Source organism: Neoarius graeffei, chromosome 21 (assembly GCF_027579695.1).
Source record: "Neoarius graeffei isolate fNeoGra1 chromosome 21, fNeoGra1.pri, whole genome shotgun sequence".
NCBI lineage: Eukaryota > Metazoa > Chordata > Actinopteri > Siluriformes > Ariidae > Neoarius > Neoarius graeffei.
The window spans coordinates 41725706-41740208 of NC_083589.1; the positions used below are offsets into that span (position 1 = coordinate 41725706).

The 14503-nt window shown below is 41.5% G+C and overlaps 1 protein-coding gene across 4 annotated transcripts in view; it reads left to right on the plus strand.

Moving 5' to 3' along the window:
- LOC132869751 (acyl-coenzyme A thioesterase 1-like) overlaps positions 1-13124 on the plus strand; it is a 53255-nt gene extending 40131 nt beyond the window's left edge. For all 4 annotated transcript variants that reach the window (XM_060903135.1, XM_060903136.1, XM_060903137.1 and 1 more), the window contains exons 9-10: positions 5073-5211; positions 5312-13124. In XM_060903135.1, coding sequence (XP_060759118.1) covers positions 5073-5211; positions 5312-5433 — 261 coding nt within the window. In that variant the 3' untranslated portion in view covers positions 5434-13124. The remainder of the gene's footprint in view (positions 1-5072; positions 5212-5311) is intronic.
- The last annotated feature ends 1379 nt before the right edge of the window (positions 13125-14503 follow it).

Sequence of the window (14503 nt, forward strand, 5' to 3'; positions counted from 1 at the left end):
TAAACAAAGGAAGATCGTTGTGAGATAGAGGACAAGTCTTCTTCGGACTTAACTTCACATTCGATTTCGCAGGCTGCAAATTTCAGTTTGCGCGCATAGTGGTGTGGTGGTGAAGTACAGCCGTACATGTTGCGGTTTAATAACACGTTCAATACAAAGTTATGGCTGCATGGTGATCGGAAATGAAATTAGTTTTATTTATATTTATATGGTGATATAGGCTATTCAAGCTTATTATGGTGATATATGACGTATTTGAGAGACTTCCACAGAAAATTAAGTTTGCTTCTTTCATGGGAGCCTGAGGGAATGGGAGCTCAGCTCCCATTGGCTCCCACGTAATTCGAACTATGCCACAAAGAGTATGCTAGTTTGCGAGGGCAAACAAGAGAAGACAGGATTCGGAGGATGAAATGCGGACTGGCTGCACAACAGAATGTATTCCTTCGCCAAACCCAGATCAACCAGGCTGCTGTCCGAGCTCGCTATAAGGTAGCTCACCTACTAGCTACCCATGGAAAGCCGTTTACTGATGGGGACTTTGTTAAAGTATGCATGCTTGCTGTGGCCGAGGAGGTGTCCCCCGACAAGAAGAATGTGCTCAACGCGGTGAGTCTCTCCGCACCTACTATGACCAGGCGAACCGAAGATTTGGGGGACAACGTGTATGACCAGCTGAATGAGAGAGCATCAGAATTAGAGTTTTTTGCTTTGGCCATGGATGAGAGCAATGACGTGCAGGACACAGCACAACTGCTGTGATCTATTGATCTATTGCTCATATTATTATAATTTCACTGTTTTTTTAAATGTATTTATTTTATAGGCCTATTTATTTGACCTTTATTAAGTGCTGCATACAATTATTATTAATATTATTAATGATATCAACAGGCCTACCTACAATTTATAATTTTCCACTCACCTTTGCCAGTGTCAATCACCTCAGCTAGGCAGATGTTTCTTACCTTGACAGCTTTGATATTATTTTTATTAGAAAATAAATAAATGGAATATCAGTGGTATTTCAAATTAAAACAAAGTGTGAAGACTCGATTACTACTTTTGCAAACCACTAGTAAAGATAAAAAAATATGTGCCAGGAATCAAGTGTTGATATAGTAGTGTGGATATAGTAGTGTGGATGGCTGTGCCAGGCTAGTAATCTCTACTACACAATGAGGCCTGCTGGTGGTCATATTTGTCTGGGTTATACAATTCTATGTGATATAGCTGACCCGACCCCGGCCCCCATCACAGTCAGGAACGACAATGTGGCCCCCAGAGAAAAAAGTTTGGTGACCCCTGCTCTAAGTAAACGAGCTCCACTGGTGTGTAACGCAATAGACACCCATTCAAAAGCCGGATTTTCTCCCGGAACCCACATGGCGTTTGAGCCGGGACTGATCCGAAAGTGTAGAACCTAGCAGAAAAGTTGAATGCCAGATCCACAGAAGAAAAGTTTTCCTACGTTTTAGAGTTTGAATCACGTCTCTAGGTGAAAGCATGCCAGAGCAGCGGATGTTTGAAAAAGTGCTTTTTTTTCAATTAATTCCATAGAAATGAATGGGGTTTTTTTTGGGCGATTTTTTTCGCGACGTAGTATTCTGTAGAGAAAAGTAATAGCATAGCGAGTCCGATCGAGCCACACGTTTTGATATATTGTTTGTCTGTGTGCGACGTACGGTTATTGAGTTATTCGAAATTGAAATTTGCATAGGAATAATAAATACTAGACCGGACAATTCCCCGGGGGAAATTGTGAGAGGATGCAGTGCGCGAAGCAATTCGGTCACGCATGTTTGCTGGCCGTGAATGTGTGACCTGCAATGATGTTTCAGTGCAATGATTATGTGTGTGCTTAAAACAGCAGCCGTCATGAAGAAGAGCTATTCAAGAGTATAAACAAAGTGACTACAGGCGGAAATTAGCATGTACTGCTATAACCTGGGACAGACATCTGTCCTTACCACAAGGATAATGTTTAATTTGTGCACTGTCCCTTTTAAAAATAAAATAAACTCTAAACTCTAAGAAGAGTGTTTGTAGTTTGTATGTACGAACAGAAGTGTCCCTAATAAAGTGGGCGGCTAAGCTGAAGTGTCATGCCGACCGAGGCTGTTTTTTTTTTTTTTCACAAAAAAAAGAAATTCACAAAATTCTTTCACATTGAGCGCTAGAAGGGTCTCCTGAATAGACTGATGTAATTTTTTGTCTGTAGTGTTAAAAATGAGAGACTTTTCTGTCACTTTTATAATGGGTGTCAATGAGCTAAGACACACAAGGTATGGAGTTTTGTGCTGTTTTTTAGGAAGGACCAGGCCTCGAACAATGACAAATAACTCGACAATGGAAGCAGCTATTCACAAAATTCTTTCACAGTGAGCGCTAGAAGGGTCTCCTGAATAAAATGATGTATTTTTTTGTCTGTAGTGTTAAAAATGACGACACTAGAATAACTTAAAAATGAGAGACTTTTCTGTCCCATTTATAATGGGAGTCAGTGAGGCCGCTCACCTGTGCTCTCCTCAGTTTGAGGCTTCTCATTCAAAAACTGTAAATCCTATCGTTTAGGTAGACACATTGTGTGAATCAGGACAAGTTTTCCTACTACTTTTGAGAAAATCATGTCTGTAGAGGGAAATTTGTGGCTGAAAACACAGTTTGAGCGAGAAAGTTTGACCTTTTTTTTTCAACCTCTCTCCACTCTGACTTAACGAGGTCCACTGGTGTGTAACGCAATAGACACCCATTCAAAAGCCGGATTTTCTCCCGGAACCCACATGGCGTTTGAGCCGGGACTGATCCGAAAGTGTAGAACCTAGCAGAAAAGTTGAATGCCAGATCCACAGAGGAGAGGTTTTCCTATGTTTTAGAGTTTGAATCACGTCTCTAGGTGAAAGCATGCCAGAGCAGCGGATGTTTGAAAAAGTGCTTTTTTTTCAATTAATTCCATAGAAATGAATGGGTTTTTTTTCGACGATTTATACGAAAAAATCGTATTCTGTAGAGAAAAGTAATAGCATAGTGAGTCCAATCGAGCCGCACGTTTTGATGTATTGTTTGTCTGTGTGCGACGTACGGTTATTGAGTTATTCGAAATCAAAATTTGCGTAGGAAGAAGAAGAAATACGTAGAAGAACAATAGTTGCAGTGCTTTGCACTGCAACCTATGGACTCCCCTAGGGGAGCCCATAGGTTGCTGTGCTGCAGCACTGCATCCTAAGAAGAAGAAGAAGAAGAAACACGTAGAAGAACAATAGTTGCAGTGCTTTGCACTGCAACCTATGGGCTCCCCTAGGGGAGCCCATAGGTTGCTGTGCTGTAGCACTGCATCCTAATAAAGTACAGACACTTGGTATATTTTACTTCTGTGATTTTTTAAATTGTTCATTTTTGGATTACACTTAATGTTTGTGGCTACTGCCTTATAGAGTAAATATATATGCTCTATTTACTGTATGGACATGGTATCAGAAAACAATTTTATTTATAAGCAGTAGGCACATGTACCCACAGGGTACCTATTTTTTTCATGATATCTTCCTTCATATTCATCATAAGTGCTACCGGACGAGGTTTGTTTTGCCTGGCAACACTTTTTTTTTTTTTTGGTGTGTGTGTGTGGGGGGGTTCCATCTAGCCTTTCTAACCCATAACCCTGATATGTGAAGAATACAAGAGATTATTGTCACGTGAGCAGTACTTGCCAGATATTCTTGCAGCTCCTTTAATGTTGTCGTAGGCCTCTCAGCAGCCTCTTCAGTCATAGGTTTTTGTCTTGTCCTTTCATCAGTTTTGGAAGGACGTTCTGTTCATGGTAATGTCACTGTGGTGCCTCAGTTTCTCCAGTTGTTGTTGATGGCCTTCACGGTGTTCCATGCTACATCTAATGTTTTGGAAATTCTTTCCCCCCTCTCCTTATTGATACATTTTGCAAAGGAGCTCCCATACATGCTTTGTAAGCAATCTGGGGACCAAGTCCTTCAAAACCAGCTGATCTTCATTTGGGGTCAGTTCACTGATGATAGGCGTATGATACTTACCTTTGAACGAGTTATAATGTTATTGGTTAATTTTGAGCAAAGTCATATTGTTGCAGTGGGGGCGTGGTCAAGCATCAGTCTGTGACCGGAGGGCGGAGTCGGGGAAGGTAAGTGGCAGAATCACTGCACCTGTCGTTAATTAATGTGTTTGTGTGTCTTCCCCAGTGACTGCGCCCTATTTAAGGAGAGAGAGCGAGAGCAGAGGGCACTCTCTCCTCAACCAGACGACTGATGTGTGTGTCTGAGTGTGTGTGAGAGTGTATATAGAAGCTGAAAAAAAGCTGAATAAAAGAGAGGTTTGTGAACTCAGTTCTGGCCTGCCGTCCTTCTGTGCAGGTCCTGGGTTTCGGCACCACTGTGACAGTTCATGTAGGTGGGTGGAGCACAGAAGGATGGCAGGCCAGAACTAAGTTCACAAAACTCTCTTTTATTCAGCTTTTCAGCTTCTATATACACTCAGACACACGCACACACATCAGTGGTCTGGTTGGGGAGAGAGCTCCCTCTGCTCTCTCTCCTTAAATAGGGAGCGGTCACTGGGGAAGACACACAAACACATTAACGACAGGTGCAGTGATTCTGCCACTTACCTTCCCCGACTCCGCCCTCCGGTTGCAGACCGATGCTTGACCACGCCCGCGCTGCCACACAGATGCCTTATTATAAGGGTGTGCATGCTTGGAGGTTATTTTATGGTTGTTTTTTTCCTTTTTTACCTAAACCATTTTTGTTTTTCACTTGAATTTTGTTAACTGATGTATCACATTAAAGATGGAAAAAGATTTGATATCACAAAAACTTGCAATTTTAACAGGGCATGTAGACTTTTTATATCTACTGTAGATAGTGTATATAAGGCCACCCAGTAAGTACACCTACCTTAACAGCTCAGTGTATGTTGTCATTGTTTTACAGAGTCCCTTATTTTGACAGCCAAAATATCACTTTAAAAATTCACTGCCCTACAACTGCCATATGTGATCACAATTATTTAAATCCTTTTTACCTTCCCTTCTTTGACCTCAGATGGAGAGAATAACTGAAAAGGCAGGGAATCGGCATTTGCTCAAGATCTTCATCTATCATGGTACAGGTCACCTGATTGAGCCACCCTACACACCACACCACAGAGCCTCCAGTGTCATAGTTACTGGCAAGCAGAAAGGTATGTATAGTCTTTTGAAGAAACCTCCATGTGTAACACCTGTTCATAATGAATTTATCACCATTATCTGTATATATTCTGTGTGTGTGTGATTTCACAGTGATCCTGCTTTGGGGTGGACAGACCAAACCGCATGCATATGCACAAGAAGATTCATGGGAAAAAATTTTGGACTTTTTACGCCAACACCTCTGCATTACAGTTCTAAAGGCAACACTCTAGTGGTGTGAGTTGTTTTGCTTTGTGAAATTGATGATAGCAAAATAACTCTCAAAATGTCTGACACTTCTTCACTACTACATCGTCAAATCAGAGAGGATTGCATATACACTGTTTTGAACCATATGCCCAATTTTCAAAAATGAGGAAGCATTTTTTAAAGTAAGGGAGACTTGGGACAAGTTCTTGGCTTTTGAAGACTGTGATAAATTCTTTGCAAGTAGCATCACATTCATATTGCATTAGAGAGTATTTACTCTACCCTCTTACCACAACATTAGTTTCTCAGCTTGTCACATAGACTGGCCTTCAGGCTTCACTTTTTCTGTCATTATTTTTTGCAAGGAGACATTACATTGAGGGGAGACATGGGACATTATGTTGAGAGACTTGGGATATAGAGGGGTGACATGGAACAAAATTAAAATACCTAGGCCTTCATGTTTAATTTATATTATCAAAACTTAAAAAAAAAAAAGTCAGTTTACCCAAACCTGACTAGACAAAACAGAAATAAGCTTAATCCTCATGCAGGTACACGCCCACATTTTTAACAAAAAATTTTAAACAATTTTATATTTGTAAAACACAAGAAAAAACCTGTAACATGAACTGTCCCAACTCTCTCCATTGAGCTGTTCTGGTTTTTTGTTTTGTTTTTTACCCTGCACAGAATTTAAGTCTAATAAATAATAATATATCTGTTAACTCTCGGCTACATACGTTAATTCCCAACAAATCCCGACTTCACCAGCATACATTACACCATAGAATAGAGGTGGAGGTGAAGTAGAAAATACAAGTTTTGGTTGACTAAAATATTAAACTGGCCAAACCAGGGCTTTACATTAGCACCTGCCCACCCGCCAAATGCGGGTAAAATTTGGCTTTGGCGGGTAATGACTTTAGTCCCACTAGCCACTTTGGCGGGTGGTTTATTCTGTGGTATGACAATATATTTTAATTGTAGTTTTCTCTGAAGGCATCTGATATAATAAACACATTGCAATGTGATATTACGCGCCTACAACTCCCATGAGCACCTGCATAAACATTCTGACATGTTAGAATTGTTTAGAGCGTTTGTTAACGGCTCAGATAAAACCAGTGACACGGTAACCTGCGGTTAATGAAGGAAGCAACAAAGTTCCTGACGACTGACAAGCGCACTATGTGGCGGCATATAGCTGGAGTTTCAAACCCTGCTGCTCAGGGAAAAAGGGGCAGAGATGAGCAGGGCCGGAGTAGCATTTTAAAATCACCGAGGTCCATGATGCGCAAAGCGCGCGCCGAAACATTTGACATATTTAAATGAGAGGGGTGAATTATACATCACACGAGATCTATTCCTGAAATTACTTTTAATGGTGTTTGAACTGAATATCATCTCATCTCATTATCTGTAGCCGCTTTATTCTGTTCTACAGGGTCGCAGGCAAGCTGGAGCCTATCCCAGCTGACTACGGGCGAAAGGCGGGGTACACCCTGGACAAGCCGCCAGGTCATCACAGGGCTTGAATATCATCAGTTTTGAAAAAAAAAAATCATGTATGTGGCAAGAGTAAGAATAATTTAAGCTTGTTTAATGGTTTGATCTGGCCCAAGCAATGAGGACAAAAGATACCTTAACCATGTAGCCTATGTAACTAAGATGCATTAACAACATGGCATCCGTTACACCAACATGAAAAAAAAAATTCTGGTAAAAAAAAAAAAAATCAGGATACACCACCATGTTTTAGGCAAAGTTAGCCAAGGCAAACATAAGTTGAAACTTTCCACTCTATTGTTTTGGCTTATCGAATTATTTATTTTTAAAATCACAAACAAGGCAGGCTACAACTGTGCTGCTTCAAAAATGTAAATTGAACAGCTTGATGAAAGTGCGCTGATGGTTCCCATGAAAAAAAACGTGCCTGCTGCATTGCGTTCCTCCGCCGAGTCCCACGCTCTTTCGCTTTTGTGTTCTTGGTCTCAGAGCCGCGCGCACGAAACAAACACAGAAGACAGAATCAACGTTCAACATCATTAACAATGCACTTTTTACAAAGACGTTTTAATGTTATTCTTTTTTTTTTATCCAGTTGAATATTTAGCATACAAATGTATTTTCAGTTCTTAAAAATGACTGAGGTCCGGACCTCGGTGGCCTCATAGCTGGCTATGGACATGGAGATGAACAAGACGCTAATAGGAAGATAAGACAGTTCAATGACAAATGGAAGTTCGGGCGAGATTGGCTAGTTCATAGCAAAACTGAAAATACCATGTACTGCGAAGACTGTAGAAAGTATGGCAAAGACAGGCACCAGTAATTTTAAACTCGAAACTATAAAGGACCACGAAAAGTCGAATGCACACATCGGTACTATAACATCAAAACAGGCGAAGACGGCTGGTTCACTACAGGACAGCATTGCTTTCAAATCCCTGGCTGTCATGAAGTCGGCTGAGCTGGAGAGGATGGAGCTGCCATTTAGAAACGTTCACGTGATTGGAAAGAAGTTGATCCCGCCCCAGCTATCAACTTATGGCCTGCTGGAAGCCTCAGGTCACAAAGACCATTTTTCATGGACCATTCAGACTCATCTGATGATGAATGTAATGAGGACATTTAATGTCTCTCTCTACACATGTACACACACACACACACACACACACACACACACACATACTATTAATAGATAATACATAATATATAATAATACTTGATAATACAGGGGCGGCACGGTGGTGTAGTGGTTAGCGCTGTCGCCTCACAGCAAGAAGGTCCTGGGTGCGAGCCCCGGGGCCGGCGAGGACCTTTCTGTGCGGAGTTTGCATGTTGTCCGCGTGGGTTTCCTCCGGGTGCTCCGGTTTCCCCCACAGTCCAAAGACATGCAGGTTAGGTTAACTGGTGACTCTAAATTGACCGTAGGTGTGAATGTGAGTGTGAATGGTTGTCTGTGTCTGTGTGTCAGCCCTGTGATGACCTGGCGACTTGTCCAGGGTGTACCCCGCCTTTCGCCCGTAGTCAGCTGGGATAGGCTCCAGCTTGCCTGCGACCCTGTAGAACAGGGGTTCTCAACCTTTTGCAACCTGGGCCCCACCAAAGCTGGTTCATTGCAGTTGGGGGCCCCTCTTCTCGCCCCACCCCCCCAAACACACTCACCCGCAGTGACGCCACCTGACCTACAGCACCTTATATCGACCGATAGATAGATAGATAGATAGATAGATAGATAGATAGATAGCCCTGGGCTAGATTATTATTATTATTATTATTATCATCATCATCATTAGTAGTAGTAGTAGTAGTAGTAGCAGCAGTAGTAGCATTATCCATTCCATAGAAATACATAGGCCTATTATCATTATTAGGCTATTGTTATAATTGGCAGTAGCACCACATTTCTAATCTGCTTTCGGGCATTATTATAATTATTATAATTATTATTATTATTATTATTATGGCCTATTATCATTACTAAGCTGTTGGCAGTAGTACAAGACTTATGTTCTTTCAGGCATTATTATTATTAGGCCTATTATTATTATTATTATTGCTGTTGTTGGTTGTTGATATTATTATTATTATTATTATTATTAATAGGCATTATTATTATTATTATTATTAGTGTTTTTATTAGGTATTTTATTAGGCTTATCATTAGCTGGCTATTGATATCATTGGGAATTGGGACCAGGCGTGAATTTAGGTTTTACTTTTTACTGTGCCTTTGTGATCTGCATTTGCGTTAATGCGAGACCTGAGCCTGCTTTGCCTTACAAAGATCCTCGATTCTTGGCGAAATGTTTGACAAGCACAGTCTCAAGTCTTCCTCAATTTGCGCACGATTGCGATATTTCGTTTTGAGCGCAGTCATTTTTGAAAATCCTGCCTCACACAAGTAGGTCGATGCGAATGGGATGAGCAGTTTCAAGGCTACGTCACACAGTTGCGGGTACTCCTGCATCAATGCTGCCCAGAATGTCGAAAGAGGGCATGAGGTGAAGACTGCCTTAAGTCTACTGTCACTCTTCAGCTCAATAAGCTGTTCCTGCATGTCAACTGGAAGTTCGTCAGCAGTACACACAAATGGATCTCGAACCCACGCAAAAGAGCGATAATCCTCAGTGAAGTATGCCGCAAACTGTTTTCTCATTACCGACAGGTGCTCTGACGCTGCTTGAAAGACAGATGAGAAATCGTGGGAAGTGCCTGCATTACTGATAAAGTCTGCAAGGCTTGGGAACATATCACAGTTCCCCCGACTGATGCGGCCACACCAGAGGTCAAGTTTTTGCTTGAAGGCATCCACTTTCTCTGCGAGAAGCAAAATGTGAGTTTCTCGGCCTTGCAAAGACAGGTTCAAGCCATTCAAGCGGTCAAATATATCGACCAAATAGGAGAGACACAGCAGCCACAAAGGGTCATCCAGATTTTTCGCCAGGTCTGAATTGATTTGTGTCAAAAACCGCTTCACCTCATCTCGCAGCTCATATAAACGTTGTAACACCCGCCCCCTGGACAGCCAGCGAACCTCAGTGTGCAGAAGCAGCTGTTCGTGCTCTGACCCCATCTCCTGACAGAGGACCTCAAACAAGCGAGAGTTTAGCGGCCGTGACTTGATGAGGTTGATCATTTTTACTGATTGGTTCAGCACGGATTCCAACAGAGACGGCATTTTTTTTGCAGCGAGTGCTTCGCGATGAACCATGCAATGGGTCCATTTTACAAGTGGAGCTACCTGCTTAACGCGAGCAGCTAGACCTTGCTCACGGCCCGTCATTGCTCGTGCGCCATCCGTGCACAAGCCAACGCATCGGTCCCACGCCAACCCATTCTCGCGAATAAATGAATCAAGGACATTGAAGATGGCCTCTCCAGTTGTGTGTGACTGAAGAGGGCGGCAAAAAAGGACATCCTCCTCAATTAATTTATCCCTGACATACCTGACATATGTAAGAAGCTGTGCCTGTCCAGCAATATCGGTAGACTCATCCAACTGCAAGGCATAGTATGGACTATTTTTAATAAACTGTATTAATTGCTCTCTGATATCACTGGACATATCAGCAATTCTCCGAGCAACTGTGTCATTTGAAAGTGGCACGGTGCCTAATTTGGCTGCTGCACTATCCCCGAAGAATATTCTGCACATGTCCTGCGCAGCTGGCAAAACGAATTTCTCGGCATCAGTGTGCGGTTTGCCTAGCTTACCTATTCTTTTTGCCACCACATATGATGCCTCCAGGCACTGCTTAGATACAGTGCTGTGCACGGAAATTGTTGCCTGTTGCTGATGCAGGCCATCACGCTTTCTTTGAAAGTATTCAAGCGGTTTGTCCTTCAGGCCAGCATGCTTCGTTTCGAGGTGCCTTTTAAGTTTGCATGGCTTCATGCTTTCGTTTGCCAGCACCTCGGCACACACGACACACTGAGGACGAAGATCAGAGGTGACAGTAAAACCAAACTGCAGGTATGATTCATCGTACCTCCGAAGCTTTCTCGCAGCTGGTGGTAGACCTACGTCAGTTGTCTTGGGTTTTTTGACAAGAAATCTATCCATTTTGTTAAAGTATTTGTGAATAAACGTGTGTAATAAAGTTGTAACGATAAGTCTGTAGTAGGCTAAGTCTGTAGTAGGCTAAGGGGGCTAACCAGAGGGAACGTATGGGGCTTATCAGTGAGAAACACGATCGATATCTTTATTCGGGGATTTTATAGTTGCAAATTTTAACGAGGTGTGAATGGTGTACTTACTCGTGTGAGTGTGTGTGTGTGTGTGTGGGACAGTTGGATTTTTCACACGCAGGGTGAAAAAGGCAAAGGGGTAGTAGACTAGCAGTAAGAAAACAACAAAAACAACAAATTATTTGGGTAGAGCTGAAATGGGGAAAGCAAAAATACAGTGTGGGGTAGTAGTCTTTAAAAAGACTATTTGGGTTTTGCGCTGTATCGATGGATTGATGATAGTAGACTAGCGAGAGTCGGCACGAGTTAACTCGGCAAGAAACCAGACCAGTGTGTGTGTGTGTGGCAAGCACTCACACGGTGGCCACGGTATGCAGACTCACTCACGTGACGTTGCGTCATGTTCGCGTCACGGGCTTAAAATAACCTACACACAAGATTTTATGATAGATTGATGATAGATTTTATAATAGTATTGATTTGTATGTAATAGTCCAATGTCCTGCATTTTGACATGGGTAAATGTGTTGCATCTGCTTAGCTACTATAGCCTGTTAGCCCCAGATTTTTTTTTTCCTCCATACATGAAGCCTACTCGCGACCCCCCTGGAGTACCTCCGCGCCCCACCCCCCCCGGTTGAGAACCACTGCTGTAGAAGGATAAAGCAGCTAGAGATAATGAGATGAGACTTGATAATACACATAATACTTGCATATCAAAACATCAAGTGTTTTTCAATGATAAATGTTTTGAATTGGACTTTTAATATTAGAATCAGTTCAGTTGTACTGAATGTTATTTTTCACATTATACGATATTTCATATTGTAAGGGGCTTGAATTTGAGTTCAATAAATAGAATACTCTGTTTATATTTTTGTCTGAATTGGTTGCATGTTTTCATATAGGGAGCTACCTTAACAGCACTGAATACTTGAGTGCTACATTATACGCTGCCATTAATAATTAAATCTAGATCTTCCGAACATTAACGTATCATGTTGAAGAAAAAACTGCGATTTCCTGGCAACAAAATTGTGGCTAGTGAAAAGGCTGAATGGCTAGTGACTCGGGAAAACCACTAGCCACAGTGGCCGGTGAGCAAAAGAGTTAATGTAAAGCCCTGGGCCAAACCTTACTGCAGTGTCCAGCTTCATGGCTCCAAAGGAAATAGGGTACTCGAATGGGCAACATCTAACATATGATGTAATCTAAAACCTGATTGGTTGAAATTAATTTATGGGAATATGAACTGTCCTAAGTCTCCCCTGTCCCAAGTCTCCCTGCTCTCCCCTACCAATGAGCCAAGTTTAACAGCCAATTTTAACAGTTTACCCAGTCTTCACCAAACTTGGCACAAATGATCTTCAGACCAAAGCTCGTTAAGGTTATCAGATTTTTTATTTTAAAACTTTGTCTGTGACAACCAATCAAAATCAGCACTGAAGCCACCAAACAGAATGTAAGGACACATCTCAGCAATGCTTTGATTAAACTGTTATCTCAACTTAATTGATACAGCCAACATTAAAAAAAAAAAAAAGAAAATATCAGGGAATTTGTAAAGTCCACAAATTCTGTTTACTATTCATCAAACTTGAGATAGATGATCTTCAGAACAACCCTAAAAAGAGTGCTTTGATGCATTTTTTTTATTTTAAAAAACATTCATTCATTGAAGACAAATCAGTGACAAATGATTTAAACAGGACACAAGCTTGTATGTCAGTTACACTTGATCAGTTCTCAATTGAAATAAACTTACTATCAGTGCTTACAGCCACATTTTTAGCATGATCAGATCAAGGTGACGTGGTGATTCTTCCCTGCTGGACTTGGGCCCCCTCTTCATTGCTTGCAGCTATATGTATAATTGTTAGTTTGTCCAATTACTTTTGAGTCTGTGAAAATGGAGATGCTATGGAAATAATTGTTGTAATTCCTAAACATTTGATGCAATATTATTGTTAAAGCCTCTGAATTCAGGATAACTACATAATTTTAAAATAAAAATAAAGTGTGTTTATATACAGAGGTGTGTGTGTGTGTGTGTGTGTGTGTAAAATTAACATGACATGAACATGTTTCCTCTAAAATTATTTTACGGTTAAAAACATTTAAAATTATAAAATTGAAAAATGATTTTAAAATGTGAGAAGGTAAATAGATAAGCTAAGAAATATTCAACCATCACGTAAACATAATAGACTAGAATATCTACAACTCATTCACCCTTAAAATGTATGTTTTTCTATTTTAAATAATTTCAAATGAGTGTAAAATTTTAAATGTTAAAATTTATGTTGATAAATATGATAAAGTTATGAGTCATTTCATTTTTTTGCTTCATGAAGCTTTTTCAAAGACATGCAGATTCATTCAAAAAGGGGTTGAAAATTAATTGGGGCTTTGCCCTGTATTCCTCCCCTGTCACAAAGTATGTGAACTATGTGATGAATATAAATAAATAATAGTCCATCATCACTTTGTGTATGACTATTATAAAAAGGAAGTGTAGCCCTAAAGCTTAGAAATGTATATTGTGTGCACATTAATTATTTATATGCGATAAAATACATTTCCATTTATACCCAAAGTGTGTAGGCTACTAAACTGACCACATGAAAATGCAAAACTCATCAGTGATGTGTTTTAGGTGGCCCATGCGAGCGGAACCCCATAGGCATTAGTCCTGCAGATTAAGTCAATATTCCATAAGATTCTTTCACTTGGTAATAAAAGCATCAAAATTGGCATGAAGGATGTCCAGGACCTGTATTTTCAGAAAAGCCCATTAGCCACCTGAAAATCCAAGATGGCCAGCGCATCTCATTCATTCATTCATTCATTATCTCTAGCCGCTTTATCCTTCTACAGGGTCGCAGGCAAGCTGGAGCCTATCCCAGCTGACTACGGGCGAAAGGCGGGGTACACCCTGGACAAGTCGCCAGTTCATCACAGGGCTGACACATAGACACAGACAACCATTCACACTCACATTCACACCTATGGTCAATTTAGAGCCACCAGTTAACCTAACCTGCATGTCTTTGGACTGTGGGGGAAACCGGAGCACCCGGAGGAAACCCACGCGGACACGGGGAGAACATGCAAACTCCACACAGAAAGGCCCTCGCTGGCCCTGGGGCTCGAACCCAGGACCTTCTTGCTGTGAGGCGACAGCGCTAACCACTACACCACCGTGCCGCCCCCAGCGCATCTCATCTCATCCCATTATCTCTAGCCGCTTTATCCTTCTACAGGGTCGCAGGCAAGCTGGAGCCTATCCCAGCTGACTACGGGCGAAAGGCGGGGTACACCCTGGACAAGTCGCCAGGTCATCACAGGGCTGACACATAGACACAGACAACCATTCACACTCACATTCACACCTAC